The 18,314-nt window shown below is 43.7% G+C and overlaps 1 protein-coding gene across 1 annotated transcript; it reads left to right on the top strand.

Moving 5' to 3' along the window:
• The first annotated feature begins 671 nt into the window (after window positions 1–671).
• Window positions 672–15,472, top strand: LOC114088605 (acyl-CoA desaturase 1). Its single transcript, XM_027930298.2, has 6 exons — window positions 672–1,076; window positions 1,599–1,854; window positions 5,004–5,134; window positions 6,555–6,760; window positions 8,535–8,767; window positions 11,524–15,472. The coding sequence occupies exons 1-6, from the start codon at window positions 1,053–1,055 to the stop codon at window positions 11,721–11,723; spliced, it is 1,050 nt and encodes a 349-aa protein (XP_027786099.1). The 5' UTR covers window positions 672–1,052; the 3' UTR covers window positions 11,724–15,472.
• The last annotated feature ends 2,842 nt before the right edge of the window (window positions 15,473–18,314 follow it).

The following is an 18,314-nucleotide window of genomic DNA, read 5'->3' as shown; positions in this document are numbered from 1 at the left end:
GGTGTCTGGCTATTCCCTGTAAAGCGTGCCCAGTGACTGATGGCTCCAGTGCAAAAGTGCCTTTGCCTGTGTGGCTAAAGCTGTGCGCTGTCTTGGGTTAGCATCCTAGATGGGAGGGGGGCGGGGCAGATCCATTGTTTGTCCATGACTTTAGCCCCCCCCCCCCCGCCCCGTTCCTCGGCTTCTGCGGGATGGAGGCGGGCTGCACCCACACTCTCTGCTCATCTCCTCGATGGAAACCAATTTTCACCTCCCACGCGTCTGGGAGAATAGGATGGCAATGTGAACAGTGGGTGCCACTGTGATTTCCTCAGTATTCTCTGTGCAAATTACCCAATACCCAACCGTTATCCGTGAGCGGGGGACCATGACTGGATTTGTAACCAACTGCCACTGACGGACCAAGTCCTCTCCCATTTCCAGAGAGAAGTCTCGCGGACGACTCCGCGGGATGCCAAGCAGAAGTCTAGCAGCCAGTAAAAGAGAAGCGAAGGAGAAAAAGCAGAAAAACAGGGGAGGGGAGCCAAGATCTGTCGGCAGAGGCAACAGCAGATTGAGCCCAGCCAATGGTAACCCCAGGACGAGGTGGCATCAAATTCCCTTTGGCCAATGACAGGCCAGAGTTTACAGGAGTCCCATTTGCATTTCGCAGAGGCAGGAGTTAGGGAGGCGCGCTGTAGGAGTCTGCAGCATCCCTGCGCTGTGATTCTTGTGGGTACTGCTTTCTGTCCCTTACCATCTCCTGCCATCATCTCCACGCAGAGCTGCCGCGTCCAGGCAACTCTGCGCACTTTGCCCCTTGTTCAACGAATAAAAGGTGCCTGAGTTAATACCGGGCATCGTCATCCCCTGTCAGCTCTACCCCTTAAATTTCGCCCGGGGAGATCCGCGCACAGCGGGTGGGCCTGCACAGCCATCCCGCGTGCAACAGCATAGTATTACGAGCGCAGCTCCACCGATCGCTGAGCCGAAGTCCACCCTCAGTCTCAGCTGTGCCAAATTCGCTCCGCAGCCTCAGCCCCGGGAGCGTGATCCCAGCACCCGAGAGCCAGATGCCCGCCCACATGCTGCAGGAGGTGAGCGTCCCAGAAGTGGCCCCCGCCCCACGGCCAGAACTGAGGGTCCTTTAGGCTATTGGTTGGTGGGAAGACAGTTAAGAGCTCCTGGACTGGGCCACATTTCCAGAGTTCTGCAGACCTCGGTTGATTAGGGGTGTGGATTGTAATGTGAAGGATGGATTCGCCAACGTTTTTTCCTTTCTTAAGTTTTAAAGTAAAGAAAAATCTGATTGTGGAATTTCATTTTTGTGTTACTAGGTGAAGAGTGTTCTCTCTCTCTCTCTCTCTCTCTCTCTCTCTCTCTCTCTCTCTCTCTTTCTCTCTCCTGCTCCTTCACCTGCAGATTTCTCTTCCAATCTATCTGCACATTTTTTAGGGAAACTTCCCCTCTGTTCCTTCTTGGGGTACATACAACACTCGTGTATCCTGGGCACTGGGGCAGGGGCATATACTGTACACTCCCCCTCAGCTGCATTAGAGAGTAAAGTGCCCCTCCTGCCAACAAGCAATCTCCTCACTCTCCACTTCCTCTCCTTACAGATCTCTAGCTCCTATACCACTACCACCACCATCACAGCCCCTCCCAAGGAGGAGAAGACACTTACAAACCTAGAAGAAGACATCCGCCCTGAAATAAAAGATGACATATATGACCCCAGCTACCAGGATGCAGAGGGCCCTAGGCCCAAGCTTGAGTATGTCTGGAGAAACATCATCCTCATGGGTCTGCTGCACCTGGGAGCCCTGTATGGGGTCACACTGGTTCCCACTTCCAAGTTCTACACTTGGCTCTGGGGTAAGCAGGGTCCCTTGTCCTGAGCAAGTACCTCAGATTTCTCACTGGTCTTTGATAAGGTGGAGTCTCCACTGAGCAGCAACCACTCTTTATTCAGGTTTTGACAGCCATAAGTCTTTGGTTGCCTGAGAGACTGACTGGGCTGGGGATAGAAACCCTAGTAGGATTAAGATGCAAGAGAGACAGTTGTCTGGGTCCCTTCCTGGGAAGTAAACATTGAGACGAGATGCAAGGGGGCTTTGGGGTATAGATAAGTGAAAGAGAGTTTACTGTCCTAGAACTCAACATTTCTGTTTGAGTCATTTATTTGAATGCCTGTCTCTGTCCTGCTTCCCACGAGTCCACTACCTGAGAGTTATGGGAACCCTGGTTTTATCGGATGCAGGTTGAACATAGACAGGAGATAAAGCCAAAGGAAACTGCTCAGGAGGAGAGATCATAATAAAGCATTGAACACCAAAGGTGGTTATCCACAAAACTATTTTAACTTGACCATTTGGCTAGACCAACCTTTTCTATCATAGGGTAGAATAACAAGGCTCCTATATGACCCAAGTTGCACAGATGTGTTGCTGTCAGGTAGGTCTCCTGGGGACAGCAAATTTCAGTCAAAGAAATGTTCTTAGAATGACAGAGGTTGCAGAATGTTTCATCCTCAGCCCACAAGCTCCTTCCCTTCTCTCCAGATGCCATGTAACGACAAGAACCCAGCACTTTCTAATACTAATTTTCCCTGGCACCTACCCATTCTTCCTTGGAAGGGACAGCCAGGCCAGAGAATAGAACCTTGAGCAGCCTCAGCCTCCAATTGCCAATTCATCTCTGATCTGTCTTTTTATCAATTCTTTCCCAGATCCCATGGCTCGGGGCTGTTAGCAGGTCTGTCCCCTGGATCCATGAATGCACTTTGCAAGTAGATTCACCTCTGCCCCTGAGGCTGAGTTAGGAAGGGAGAGTAGGAAGCTCTTGAGACCTAGAGGCAGAATTACTGCTCTCTGTTGGGAGAGTCAGGACCTGCTCTCCAAAAGACAATCAGAGGTTTTCTGGAGCAGTCTCAGGTGTGAGGAATTTTCTAGCAGTTGTCTTGGGAGGGTAGCAGTGTAGAGTTGGTTGGCAGGTATTAGATGGTACCCCACTGCCCAACCTGAGCTCTTAGGTGTTATAAGTGGTGAGATCTGATCCCTTGAGTTTTGTCTTGGAAAATTCTCCAGGTGCCATGCAACTGAAATGATGTCCATTCTTAGGATGGAACTCTTTCCATGTACCAAGAGGGGAAAATACTACCTTGTAAGGATTAGAAATGTCATATTCTTTAGGTCACTGTGTGTCATCCCAGAATTTCTCCTAGATCATCTATTTCAAGAGCCTTCTTTCTCTGAGTACTATAGAAGAGTCCTCAAGCCAGGGTTGAATAGCTATCTCTGGCAAAACTTAGGGCTGAAGGGTAAAGCTTCTACTTCTCAGGGCAGAGTTATGAGATGCTGCTTAGCCATCAGTGTGGACACTGTCATTTCCAGGGTATGGGGGTGGGGAGGGAGAACAAATCTAATTGACTGAAACTTCTATTTGACGTATTGACAGGTATGGAGAGAACAGGCACCAGAGTGACTGGGATCTTGTTACAGTTCCCCTGTTAAAATGAGATGACATGTGCTTTTTTGGAAACAATGGGCCAGAGCCATCCACACCATGAAACCCTAGATGCTCCCTTGCCTCTTGTCTAAGTGCTTCTGCTTTGCCCAAAGCCAGTGTCTTCTTTGGTGGTCGCAGGGATCTAGCTCCACTCTGGTTTATTCTGGTACAGATGGAGTGAGACACTGTATCAGGGAAGAAGATCTCAATCACCACTTGGCCAGAGGGCCTAACCTGGGTCCTCAAGCCCAGAACAAAGGGAATGTGGCCAGAACTTTCCATAGACAGTCACTGTCTGGGTGGCTCTCCTAGGAATCCTAAGGAGGAGCAGGATAGGGAATAGTAGGCAGGAGAAAGAGAGGAGGAGGCTCTTTAGAAAACTGTTATCCCTGTCTGTAGAAGAACTAGAACAATTTGTTACAATGTGCTGTCTTGAACCACAACTAAATGTGATCCCTGAAGATCCATAGTTGTACCTGCCAGGTCAGAATGAAACATTGCTAATAGTTTCTCCCAAGCCTCAGCCCCTGGTTCCCTACCCTCCTTTCCCCAGGAAAGATCATATCTGGCACCTCCTTAGTCTGCAAACTAAAGGAAACTGAGGAAGGATGATGTTAGTATTCCTCTCCCAGCTTTGAACATTCTCAGCTATGTTTCAAATTAGCATTGATTTGTGAGAATCTGGTTGAAAGAGCAACATTGCAAAGGAGAGACCTGGAAATTGGGCATAGTTCTAGAGGGCGGAAGGCTGAGATAGAACAAGAACTTCTTGTTGACACACAAAGCCTAGCTTTAGACCATGGCTTCAGTTTTCCTAGCCAAGTGATGCTTGATAAACAGGTATCCTCTAAAGCATCTATTTCCTCACTTGCAAGGTGCCTGTGTCGGTAATAACCCTCTCAAGGTGTGCTGTAAATATGAAATGCTCACATCTATGGTAAATCTTGAACCATATATAACTGTGCAGGGCTGACTTTTTCAGGGCTGCACTTCTTGGTACAATATTGAAAAGCTTTTATACCAGCTGGTTGCCACAGCTCTGCATCCCCTACAATTTTGGGTTCTTCCAGTTTAATAGCACCAAGATAGCTCTGGTTGCTATTTTTAGAAAACTCTTGCTCATGGGTTTTAAGCTTTGTAGGAGTAGTCTGGGACTCTGAAACTTTAGATAAGCTCAGTTAAGGTCAAAACACATAACCTTGAATAATGCCCCTGGACACAGACAATGACAGTGACTCAGTGATGAGAGACTTATTCCTCTCTTGCTGTCCTGCCTTCCTAGTTCCTGGGAATCCTTAGCTTGTTTCCATTCCTACATGGAGAGGATGGAAAATGATGATATTTTCTCAGTAGTAACAGTTATGAGGCCTCAGATGTCAAATCATCCCTGTGGTTCAGGGGAAGCAGATCCTCACCCAAAGCCTAAAGCACACACAGGCTCTAGCATTAGGAGAGCAATTTGACATGCCTTTATGGACTTGCCTGTTGGTGACTCCTGCACTGTCTTGTCCTGGCAGCCTATGCATACTATTTAGTGAGTGCCTTGGGCATCACTGCAGGAGCTCATCGCCTGTGGAGCCACCGAAGTTACAAAGCGCGGCTGCCCCTGCGGCTCTTCCTGATCATTGCCAACACCATGGCGTTCCAGGTAAGAAGCTGGTGCTGCTCAGCTGTCAGTCCATAGTTGATCCAAGGTGGAATGGAGGGGATCTGTGCCTGGAGAGGAAGCCCCAGCAGGGCAGTCATTGACCTTTCCAGTCTTCTGAGGTCCTCTCAAATGAGACACTGCTTAGATTTTTCAAACACGGAACTCTTCAGAATCACTAGGAAGGGAAATAGCGGGGGTCACTATATAAATCTGTAAAGGTATAGGGTCATTATACACTCTAAGTTCCCTGTGTTCTCACACAGTGTGGCCAATCATAAAGGATGACAACTCATAAGCCAGACATTGAGCCTTGTTTTCTGGCCAGACACTGGATAATAAACTTATGCTTCAAGGGCACTATCTTGGAATCTTGCTACAATTTCATTAAAATTAGTCTCATTGACTCAGGAACGCTGTTGTTTCAGGTAATAAGAGCAAACATCCCTATATCCTGACTGTGATAATCACTTCACATAGGTTAACTCATTAAGTCCTTACACACCTTAGGGGTAGGTCCTATTTTTATCCCAAATTTGCAGATGAGGAAACTGAGTCATTGAGAGGTTGGATGGACTGACCTTCTGGTCCCATCTGGGGCTGCCATGCTAGCTGAGCCAACTAGTAAGGTCAATTGTAGGGCAAATTTATAACAAACAGGATGGAAAGGAGGAGACTTTTATACCTATTAAGTTATAGCAATGGGCACAGGATAGCTGGTAGTATGGAGCTTAGTTTGTCACAAGAGGAAACTAGAAAACTGTGTTAAGCCCCTTTGTCTTGGCCATATCTGAGGTCTTAACTATATCTGCATAATCATCTTTGCCCTAGCACCCTACCTGATGATGCTTGTGGGGTCAAGGGAAGGAGGAGAATTTAGTATATTCTGGAAGAAAAGGAAGAGTCCCACACAAGCAAGAAGACCTCTGGAAATGTGGTCATGGTCATGAGTTTCATGCTGCTCTTAGGTTGGATGAGCTATGACTTGTGAAGGCATCAGGACAGAGCTCTCCAGAACCTTATCTACAGAATAGGACCTGAGGCCACCTGCTTCATACTTCTCCATGCCCCTTGTGTGGGCACCCCTTGAGGACCTTGTCCCTCATTCTTTGATAGAAGAATTGCAATGTTCTTTCTTAAGGAAATGAACATTGTGATTTACCTACATCCTCCCCACCATATAACATTCAGGAAGCAGCAGTGCTGTTCTTGTGGTCTGGGACTGTAAGTCGCTTTTCTGCACAGGCTCCAGGGAAGTGTGCAGAAGAGGGCAGGTCCCTTCATTTCTCCTTTGGAGCCAGACTCTTGGGGACTCTGTGAGGTTAGGCTGAGAGCCTTGGGCCCTTGCAGACATCTAGGCATTGGACTTTTCCCAAGAGGGCGTCCTTCCTCAGGCCTGTGTTCCTCTTCTCTGTCCCTCCAGAACGATGTTTATGAATGGGCCCGAGATCACCGCGCCCACCACAAGTTCTCAGAAACAGATGCGGACCCTCACAACTCCCGCCGTGGCTTCTTCTTCTCTCACGTGGGTTGGCTGCTGGTGCGCAAACATCCAGCTGTCAAAGAGAAGGGGGGATCTCTGGACCTGTCTGACCTAAAAGCTGAGAAGTTGGTGATGTTCCAGAGGAGGTGAGCTAAGGGAAGATGGGGCTGGGGATGTGGCCCTAGGCATCTGGGATTTGGGAACCCAACCTTTTCTCTTAACTCTTACAAAATAAAGTTGAGAATTTACTGGTTTTGTAAGTTCAAATCACTTATGGCCTTTATCTCTGAGCTATCTTGATGAAATCAGTTAAATGCAACAAATCTTTCCTGACTGGAATAGTAACGGACACAAAAATGAAGGTTGTTAAGACCTCCCCTTCTAAGAATTTGTTGTCTGTTGGGGTGGAGGGATAAGGCAAGTACCCAAACCACCATAATAGGAGGCAATTTATGGTCTGCACTAGGAGAGGTATGGCGTGAGGGTCCGTGCTCAGTGTGGATGCTGGGAGCCATTAGCCAAGTAGGTATGACAATTTCCTTGCCAGCGTACCCCATGTTGCAGTGACATTGAATGTAGGTGACCTTGCTCAAGGACCAGGGCGGATTAGGGTGTTCCCGGTTTAGGATAATCGGGTTTAGGGCGTTCCAGGTTTAAGATTATTCCTGCTGGGAATAGGGTGTATCCTGCTGCCTGAGTTCCCCTTGAGTTCTCAGTGGAGGTGGATTTGGGCAGAGAACGTGGATTTCCCCAGAACGTGATTGTAGACGGCTGGTGTGAGTTCGGGAATAAAGAGTTGCTGTTTGAATCTACAAGCTGTGTGGTGGCTCGTGATTGTGTGCCCAGCCAGACTGCGGCATTTGTGCCCAGCCAGACTGCGGCATGTGGACATGAGAAAAAGGGTTATGAATGAAGTAGTATCAGAATCCATCCATGGAGAGAGACTTTCACAAGTATGTGTGAGCAGGGACAGCACAAAAAGAAAGAATGGAATAGGCCAAAGTCTCAAGCATGTTCTTGAAGAACGTCCTTCTGCCTAACATGTAGGGCAGGGCAAGAAAAAGGACTTGACACAGACTCAAAATTTTATTCAGCAAACAGAATGGTTTCTTCATCAGCAATGTGACAGTCAGAAGTGTGCTTCAGAGAGGATGCTCTTGTGCAAGTGAAAGTAACTACTGAGCCAGAGAGATGAGAGGCAGGGACACAGGTTAGACAAGAAGAGGGGCCATGGTGGGGAAGTAGTGGCAGCAATAGAAAGGAGTTAGAGGTAGGTATGTCAGTGACATACAAGTCATAGATGTGACTGCTAAAGGGAGGTAGGCAATCCATTCCCTTGAAGTGTCAATGGCTTGGTTTTCATGGGAGTAGAGTATAGGTCAGGGCCTCTGGAGGGACAGAGACCTGCAGGTGGCCAAGGACACTTGGTGTGCCTCCTGAGGGAAAAGCAGAGCAAAGAGTTAGGCAGTGGTAGCAGCAAATGGAGTCAAGGCCCCTAATGTAGACTGTGTGCCAAAGGTCTTGGTGGCAAGCTAAAGATCCTAAGGCAAATGGACAATAGCACAGGCAGCAAAACCCTGCTGATGAGTTTGAGATTTGACTCTCACTTGTTTGATCAACGTGGCCTTATGGTCCCATTAAAGATGAAAGAACTTCTTATCAGGAGACAGGTAATCCAATCTTCACTTCACTTGCTAGTGGGGTGGTCCTAGAAAAGTCATTTAAGGTATTCACATTACCCCATCTAAAGTCGAAGGTACTATTATATACTCAAGTATTTCCACTCCATTTCCTCATGCTGGCTTTTGCCACCCTGTTCTCATGGTTTGGAGGAATGACAGCTCAGCCATGAGAGCAGACAGCTCAGGTAGGTGTGAGAGTTCTCTCTCTGCAGACTCACTGTGGGATCTCTCAATGTAGGTACTACAAGCCCGCTGTTCTGATGATGTGCTTCATCCTGCCCACACTGGTGCCCTGGTTTTGTTGGGGTGAAACCTTCCTACACAGCTTGTTTGTTGGTACTTTCCTGCGGTACACTGTAGTGGTCAATGCCACCTGGCTGGTGAACAGTGCTGCCCACCTCTATGGAAATCGCCCCTATGACAAGAACGTTAACTCTGGAGAGAATGTCCTGGTTTCCCTGGGAGCTGTGGGTAAGTCACCAATGCCTAACAAAAACCGCATCCAGTAGTCTGCTTTTTGGGGTATTTGGCTAGGAGTCAGAAAAACCTGAATAAAGTGCTTTTATGACCACTTTACCTCTTCCCCTTATTGGGAATTAAACTCAAGTGTGCTCTACATTTTTATTTTGAGGTAGGGTTTCTCTTGCTGGGGCTGGCCTCAAACTTATGATCCTCCTATCTCAGCTTCCCAAGTCTCTGGGATTATTGGCATATACAACCATGCCTGGCTTTTGTAACACCTTTAAAACTCATTTTTTTTAAAACTATAAAACTGGGGTGGGGGCAATATATTGGAAAACCCTTATAAGAATCAGGCAACAACTCTTATATAAATAGAAAGGGTGAAAATTAATACTACTTTCAATGTGAAGTTGTAAAACAGTATCTAAATGCTGCCTGTAATGAGTTTTCCCTTTTTTTTTGGCACCTCTGAGTAGATCTGTAGTCTTTAGTGTGGAAAATGCTTGGTAGAAAAATAGGGTCACCTTCATGGCTTGTAAGCCTAGTGCTTTATATTTAAATATGAAGAACAAGTATAATTTGGTTCAATAAACTTCCCATATGCCACAGTTATAGTGTTTTGCTTTTTAAATGAATATGCCACACTTTAATGTGTAGGCTATGCCTTATTGTTTAGTGATGCCAGTATGAGGGGCATCAGTGCAATGGTTGCAGGCCTTTACCATCACCTGTCACTCTGTCTCCTCTTGTCCTTTATTGTTAATCTTCTATTGTGTGCTAGAAACTCCCCCTTCCCTGAAGTTGGTTAGGGAATCCTCTGATAGGGCAGGTAACCTTCATCAAAGTTCCTGCTTCTTGATCCAATCTTGACTGCTCTTGAACTTATTTGTCTCTGTAGTTCCATTCCCAATTGCCAGATAAAGAAAAAAGGAGTTCTTCCATCTGCCTTCATGGTTTGCTGTCCTTTTTTCCAAATTAATATAGACTTTGACTGAGACCTGAAGTTGGTTTTCCTTCTGCAGAATCTGTGCCCCTTTCTGCTCATGGATCAAAGCTGTTCTTCATCCAGTAGCATCTTGGCAGTCACCCTGCTCACATGCCTAAGCTCATCACTGCATAACTCATTTTTCCTCATTAATTTCTTCCTGATATATTCTCAACCCAGACCACATTCACTAGATTTGTTATGAAATTTTTTTCCTATCTCTTTTTGACTTCTATACAGCTTTCTGCTCCTTTCAGGAAAATTCTTGCCTGTTCTTACTTTGACTCATCTTTGAAATAAATCACCTACACACTGTCCAAATCTGGGATTTTCATAGAAATAGAATAGTCTAGACTGAGATGTGTCCTGTGTTGTAAATGGAACTCCAGTGAGCTTCCACATCTGCAGGCTCTTTGTGACCCTCTGTTCAAACTAGTTGCCAATATCTTACTTTCTCACATTTGTCATTTGCTTCTGCAAACCTGCTCTTTTGTCCATGTCCCCTCACCCGTTGCTCTCCTCCACTCTTTCCTGCCATTCTCACCTTGTTGGTCTTGACTTACCCCAACAGTCACATGCTCATCCTCTCTGACAAAGCTGACCTTTCTCTAGAGTCTTTCTTCAGCTCTTTGCCCCAGTTGCTCCCATTGACTCTCTCCCCTTTTTCCTTTCCTTGTCTGTGTGTGTGTGTATTTCATTTTAAATCTGATACCTACAGGCATGGTGAGTGCTCACTCAGAGCCTTGCTGTGAAGCCACAGGTGGAAGTGGCAATCCTGGGTCACCCTTAGCCTTGGTGTTATCCCTCCACCTACCAGTACACACCATGGACAGCCTGGTATACAGAGGGATAGGTACCTTGAGATGCCCAGGTTGGAGTCATTTGCTTGGCAGAACCTCCTTTGATTGCTTGCTATTCTTCTCATTACTGCTATATCTGGGAATGTTTTTATCTACAAAGGGTCCAACAACCTCTATTATCAGGGCTGTTCTTTACCCAGGCCTGATAAGGGCCAGTGTTGTTAGTGTTGGAAGCTGTTGAGAAAGAAGAATCCTGCCAAGAGTTGCCAAACATTTTACCAATTACAGAAATTGTCCAGGATCCTAAATTTCTTTATTTTCCGCTACAGTACAGTGAAATGCTCTTCCCAAGAGTTCTCAGAATCTCAGAAGTTGAGAGGTTTTCAGAATGGTTCTGTTTTATTGGTACCTCCTCCAACACATGATTATCTCAGAGAAGTAGGAGCCAGAGTAGCCCACTGAACCAACAGAGGCTGGGAGAATACCTGACCCTGGCTGGGTCTGCTTTCTTCTGGTTTTCCCTGTTGCCATCATTCTATTAGAACCTTCCACCTTTACAGGGACCATTAGTACAGAGTAAAACTTGTGTTTTTTACTCAGTTTTGTAAGAAACACAGCAATGGTTCTTCTTCTGTACCCTCCACTCCCCACCCTAACATGCACAAAAGCAAAGAGCTCAAGGGTCTCAAGCCAGCATTTACTAAAGCTCTGTATTTTCCAATGTAAAATCCTTTCCTAGGATAACTTCTCTTATCCCCTAAGGGAAACTTCTCACCAAGGAAGCCATGGGTGACCAGGCCCTCTTGACTCATTGCTTAGTCTGAGGGCTTCTGTTTGCTTCAAAGTAGAAGACACAGTGTTCATCCACTCATCCACTTATCAGTGGGTTTCTCCGAAGTTCATGGTACTCTGCTATGCAAGAGATATGGAAAACAGCAATCTGCCAAGCTCCCTAACTTCTCTCCTTGGTTTTGTTCCAGGTGAGGGCTTCCACAACTACCACCACTCCTTTCCCTATGACTACTCTGCCAGTGAGTACCGCTGGCACATCAACTTTACTACATTCTTCATTGACTGCATGGCTGCCCTTGGTCTGGCTTATGACCGGAAGAAAGTGTCCAAGGCTGCCATCTTGGCCAGGGTTAAAAGAACTGGAGATGGAAGCTACAAGAGTGCCTGAGTTGTGGGTTGTCCAGACTTCATTTCTAAAGCCATCTGGGCAGAAGTTTAATGTTATGTTAATAACTACTGAGATGTATTACCAGATGCTAAAGTTGATGACCTTAACCCATTCCAGTATTGTATTCTTTTAAAATGCAAAAGGTTTGATAACTTTTTTAGGTAGTGCATATTTTAATCAGTAAGATATAAACATTTCTCAATACATACGCTTCCAAACATGTTGCACACTGTAAATACATACATTTTTACATGTAATTTTAAAAAATTATTAATAAATTCTAAAAAAAACCAAAAAGAGTATTTAAAACAAACAACTCAACTATTATGATAGTACTTTGCTAAACTTATTTCTTCTCTCTACTCTTTCTGTTGTTCTTTGCTTTGTTTGTGTTACCTTCCTTTCTCTTCCTTTTTATAGCCTCCTAACCAACCGATGTTCGGCCACTGGTCTGTGTCACCTTCCAAGCCTAGGCATAATTTCAGGCATCTAAACATAATGATCACTGCCCCAGATAACTCTTTCCTCAATATGTCCTCAGACTCAAGGTAGGTAACTCAAGCTAGACATACAATAAAACCTTCTGAGACATCCTCTGCTAATTATCTTCAGTCTAGGCTTTGCTAGATGAAATAGAGAGATAGCTTGATTTGGCATACAGCTGAAGAGCAGGTATATCATCAGGAAGAGAGATAGTATGAAGAATATGATTTATAAGGATGGTGTTGATATGGGAAAAGAGAAAACAGGAAGCTTTTACAGGGATCAGACCCTGCCTAGCACAGACACTGAGCCCCTTCACACAGCATTTTTCCTGTCTCTCCTGACTCAGTTATGGAGTTTGATGATAGGAAACAACAGCAAATCAATAACTAAGAATAAAGAAGCATTTGTGTAGTTGTAAGAGTGGTCTCTCCTGGAGAAGGACTTTATTTTTTGTTAATAACAAGAAGATGTCTTACTTCATGGGATTAGATTTCAGGTTGGATGTGTTCAATACAACATTACAGCAGCTCAGAGTTTTGAAGATACAATTGGGCCAAACTTAAAAATAAACTGACATAAAATCTTTAATTGAAACATGCAAATGTTTCACTTAGAGTATTACCTCTGAAAAAGAAACTAGAAGTAAAGAAAGAATTTTCTGGGTGGTCTGTTCATTTCACAGATGGACAGGAGATGGAAAAGTTGAGGGACAGCTCTTGTAGGCAGCTATAAGAGATCACTTCCCAAAGGAAGGACTCCAATGGCACATCCAGGGGAGTCAGAAGTTACATAGTAAGTTATTAAGTGTCCTCATGAAATAAGTTTGATGTTAGCTTCATTCATTAGTCTCAGTTTCTCTTAGGATTGAGTGAAAACTAGGCTTCTTCCCACAGTGTTGGACCCCTTCACTCCTTGTTCTGTGACCAGTCTACAAATGCAGGACTGTCTGGGGGACAGGTAGGAATAAATCTCTTAACCACCCTGATTCTGGATTCCTGGCTCTACCTCAGCCGTCTTTTTTCTCTTACCAGTGATGTCTGTTCCCTGACATTTTCTTTTCTCTGGACAGGCAGCCTCCTGTGTATATTTAGGGCAGAGAGGACTTGCTGTCCAGGCGGCTTTCTCCTGCAGACACAATGCTCATTGGCACCAGCCCTGTGTCTCTTCAGCAGGTAGAGTTGACTGCCACTTTCCTGTGGCCTCCAGATCCTCTTCATCTCCACCACAGTGAGTGTACCCCACTCTGACTGCTCTAGGCAAGGCTGGCAGACACTTTAGAAACATCTTTGTCTTGAAGAGGATCCCTTTCATGAGGCATAGCCAAGGCCAGTGCTCACATTTTTCCATTGAGCTGGCCACAGTAAAAAATGGCTTGTTGTCAGTCTCCTCTGGGTCAGAACAGAGAGTGTTCAGCAAAGCAACTTGGGTTAATTGGTGTATGCAGCTAATGGTGCAATACTTTCAAAAAGAAGAAGCGGAAACAGTCTTCTGGGAAGTACAAAAAGGGGGGGCAGTTCCCAAGTGCAACACATTGAAAGGAGTCCCTGCCCTGGAACCAGGATCTGCTGGAAAGCTTGGGCTAAGACGTGGGATCTGAGATGCCAGGAACTTTGTTGAACATTGTATATATTTTTAGAACCTGGGACCTTTCCTGTCCCTGTTCCTCAGTCATCAGTGCAGAAGCCTAACTCTGCTCTTTAGGATTGGCAGCATACAATACCAAATGCTGTTAACTGTTGAGGCCTAGTGGTGTGAGAGAGCAGAACCTTCCTTCCTGTGTTAGTTGTATAGAAGCTATAGGGGCCAGCCTGCACTAAGGCAGCCTTGTCTTTGAGCTGTTCATTAAAGTAGAAAAGAACTTTATAGAAGATCTCTGTAGATCAGATCTACTGACCTGTACCTACCCCTGGAAATGTCTCTTGGCTGATTTTTATTCTATTGGACATCAGATGCCTGCTTTATGATACATGAAGAGCAAACTCAACTTTCTTTTCTAGTCCTGTTCCATGGAACTGATCCATGCAATGTTCATACACAAATGGTACAGACCCCAGGTTGAGGACTGCAGCATATATGTGGGTATGTAGTAGATAGAGGCATGCCAGTATAGTGAACAACACTTCTTAAGGTTCGAAGCCTCAATTCAAGTAACACAATAATGAGAAACTCTGCTCTTAGCAAGAGTGAGTTTCTAATGGTCCTTACCTTGTGGACATGTTGAAAACTGATTTCTGTGCCTTATCCTTTTTCTAACCCATGTTGCAGGTGAATCTGCCCTCACACTCTTTGAGTAGTCCTTTACTCCTTGAGAGACTATAACAGTGGCCAGTATCAATAAGAGCCTGCCTGGTGGGTTATCAGCACAGGTATTTGCAGGATTCCTTTCTGGGCTTCATTTTGGAAATTTATGGCTGTTTTTATTAAGTGTTCAAATATGATGGTGGGCGGAAGTAGTTTGAATGTATTTATTATTCTTTAAATGAAATAATGGTGGTAGCACATAAAATAGAAAGTTTCTCCTTGGTTTATTAATATCCTGTGTGTAGTTTCTGAATAGATAGTACAAATAGGCTAGTTTGAAGGGTAAATGAAGTAAGGCAACTGTGTCACACTGGTGGCTAAGATCTTGGCCTCTCTTGTCCCTGTTTTACCAACTTGCTATGTGAGCTTCACTTTTAAACAAACCTATTAATGAGATAAGGTCATTAATCCAGAACCTTCTCAGAAGTCCCATCTCTGAATCTGCTACATTAGGGATTAAGTTTCCAATACATGAACTTTAAGGGACACACTGAAATCATTGCACCAGGCAAGTCATTGAACCAGGCAAGTCACGTAACTATAATGTGCCTCACATTTCCTTTTGTTCAAATGGAGTAATAATACTGACCTACCTCTTAGGCAGTTTAGAGGTTTGACTAAAACTTTTTATTAAGCCTTTGAGATCCTCAACAGAGAAATTCTCAAGCCCTGCAGACTTTTATAGTAGCAGTATCCAGTATGAAATTGACATGCATGTATGTCCTGGATACTATCATGGTTCTCTCAAGAGATTGAACGAGAAGTGGTATATAATCAGTCAGACAAAAATTGGGAATGCATTATCATTGCCATGAAAACATACACAGGATACATTTTCCTTATCTGGGTGGGTTTTTCTTCTTTTTATGTATGTAGTTATTTGTAACCGAAGAATAATTTTTGTAATATCAACCCCAAAGCTAGTGGTACTGACCTGAGATTGTGTTTGTTATTAATAAAAGTGAAGTGAATCTGATTGCACTGTGTCTTGGAGCTTATTGGCTGACGTGTAGTCTCCTGGGACCTGTCTCCGTGGTCCATCGTCATGTATGTGTCCTGTACCTTTAAGAGGAAAAACCCCAAAACAAACAAACAAAAACAGTAGAGTCACATCCCCAGTAATCTGCCCTGTCCTTCCTAAGGGTAATTTATGTTAACTGTTCAGCAATTCTGGGCAGCAGAAAAGAAGATGTCTGTTCCTATTAAATTGAACACCATTTTTTCCCTCATCCCTAGAGGGAAAACAAGGATATTGGGGGGGGGTGGGGTGGGGAAAGTCCATCAGAACAGGAAAAGAAGAACCATCTAAATTGGACAGAAAGAAGGAAAACTATCTCTTTTTGAAGATGTTATGACATGCACATGGAAAATCCAAAAGAATACACACAACTTTTACTGAAGCTAATAAATTCAGTAATGTTGCAAGATACATTAGCAATATGCAAAAATCAGTTGTATTTCTCTAAACAAGTAATGAACACACTAAAAATGAAACTAAATAAAGACTTCTATAACAGCATCATAAAGAATAAAATAAATAGAAATAAACTCAACAAAAGAAGTCAACAGTATGGTACACTGAAAATTACAAAATGGTATTGAAAGAAATTGAAGGAGGCCTAAATAAATACAAAGAAAGTCCATGTTAATAGACTGGAAGACTCAGTATTATTAAGATAATAATATTCCTGAAGCTGATCTACAGATTTAATTTCCACCAGGCGGCCAGCACGCTGGTTTCATTAAAGAGGTTCATGGCATATAAGTTAACTAGTGAGATCAAAATAAAACACACAGACTCAATTACCTTTTTCTATGACCAGGTCCGAGATGGCTCTCACCTCTCTGGCTTTCACCTTGAACCACCCGGTAGGGCAGCAAGGCTTACTCAGGGCTAGCAGGAGAGAGAGAGAGAGCACGCCAGGGAGTGGCCTTTTATTGGGGAATAAGAAATTCAGGGGAAAATTCCATCCAATGAAGGTTGAGGGGGGCAGCATTCCAAGGTCAGGGTCAGTGATTGGCCTCAGGATCAGTGGTCAGTCACACCCCCACATGGACAGGCTCTCGCACCTGGAGAGGGTAGGGATAGCTCCGACACAGTTTGGCCAGAATGCCTCACACCCAATCCGGGAGGTGCCCAATCACATGCGAGAATGGCTTCCCACATCAATTGTCATCAAATTCTGACTTTTTAAAAGAAAATTTGACATGCTCATTCTAAAAGTCATAGGGAAATTTGTGGTATTGAGAATAGCCACCAAAAACAAAACAAAAAAAAAAAAAACCACCTTGCTATACAAATTCAAAGTTAGAGGACTGATACTTTCTGATTTCAAAATTACTTCTGAGGGTCCATAGTGAAGATAATGTGATATAACACTGGCATATAAACACATAAATCAGTAGAATGGAATTAAGAGTGTAGGTATAAACCCATACATCTAGGGTCAGTTATTTTTTTATAAGAGTATGCAGACAATTCAACAAGGAAAAAATAACATTTTTTAACAAGTGTTGCTGGGATAACTAGATATCTATATGCAAAGGAATGCTGGCCCACTAACTCATACCATATATAAATATTAACCCCAAATGAATCAGCTAATACTACAAAACTCTGAGGAGAAAACATAGATGTAGATACCTATCATCTTGAATTAGACTGTGGTCTCTCAGATATGACATCAAAAGACAAAAAAAAAAAAAAAAAAAGGAAAAAGAGATAATTTGGACTTCATCAGAATTAATAACTGTCCCTTCAAGAGATGCTACCAAAACATTGAAAATGTAACTCACTCAATGGGAGAAAATATTAGCAAATCTTTTATTAGATAAGAGACTAGAACTCAAATTAGAAGAGGAGTACTTACAATTCAACAACAACAAAAAAAACCCTAATTTTAAAGGAGACAAAGTGTTTTTGTTAGTTTTTGTAATGATGCATAGTAATTGTATAGCGTTGTGGCAAATTTGTATATGCATATAACATAACTTAATCAACTCCACTCTTCAGTACCTCCCATTATTCTCCTGTCCTCCATTAGATCAAGTATTTGAATACACATTTCTACAAAGAAGATATACAAGTGGCCAGGTGTGGTGGGACATACCTGTAATTCCAGCAGCTTGGAAGGCTGAGGCAGGAGGATTGTGAGTTCAAAGCCAGCCTCAGCAACTTAGCAAGGCACTTAGCAACTCAGTAAGACCCTGTCTCTAAATAAAGTATAAAACAGGGCCAAGGATGTGGCTCAGTGGTTAAGCACCTCTGGGTTCAATCTTCAGTCCAAAAAAAAAGAAGATACACAAATGGCCAAAAGCATATAAATAGCCATTGTTAGCCATCATAGAAATACTAATCAAAACCATAATGAGATATCACCTCATACTAACTAGAATAACTATAATTAAAAAAAATAGTTAAGAACAGCTATTGGTGAAGACATGAAGAAATAAGAATTTTCATGATACTGGTGAAAATGTACTTTAAAATGTAAACTCTTTGGAAAAGAGTTTGGCAAAAGGTTTAAAATATACAGGTTCAATATAACTCAGCAATTCTACTTCTGTGAGTATATCTAAGAGAAATAAAAACTTATATTACCCAAAAAGTTGTCCATGAATGTTCAGAGTTGCTTTAAATAATAGCCAAAAGTACAAACATCTCAAGTGTCCATAATAAATGAATGGATAAAAGCAATTTGTCAGGGCATGGGATATAACTCACTGGTAGAGTTCTTGCCTAGCTAGCCTGTGCAATGTCCTGGGTTCAATACCTAGTACTGCAAAAATAAACAATGATCCAGC

This window comes from Marmota flaviventris, chromosome 4 (assembly GCF_047511675.1).
Source record: "Marmota flaviventris isolate mMarFla1 chromosome 4, mMarFla1.hap1, whole genome shotgun sequence".
NCBI classification, from domain to species: domain Eukaryota; kingdom Metazoa; phylum Chordata; class Mammalia; order Rodentia; family Sciuridae; genus Marmota; species Marmota flaviventris.
This window is presented reverse-complemented; position numbering and strand designations above follow the sequence as displayed.

Excerpts from the sequence above, each read along its gene's own strand:
- LOC114088605 (XM_027930298.2), top strand. The coding sequence starts at position 1,053 with ATGCCCGCCCACATGCTGCAGGAG. Across the intron at positions 1,077-1,598 it reads CCGCCCACATGCTGCAGGAG|ATCTCTAGCTCCTATACCAC; the intron begins GTGAGCGTCCCA and ends CTCTCCTTACAG. Across the intron at positions 1,855-5,003 it reads GTTCTACACTTGGCTCTGGG|CCTATGCATACTATTTAGTG; the intron begins GTAAGCAGGGTC and ends TTGTCCTGGCAG.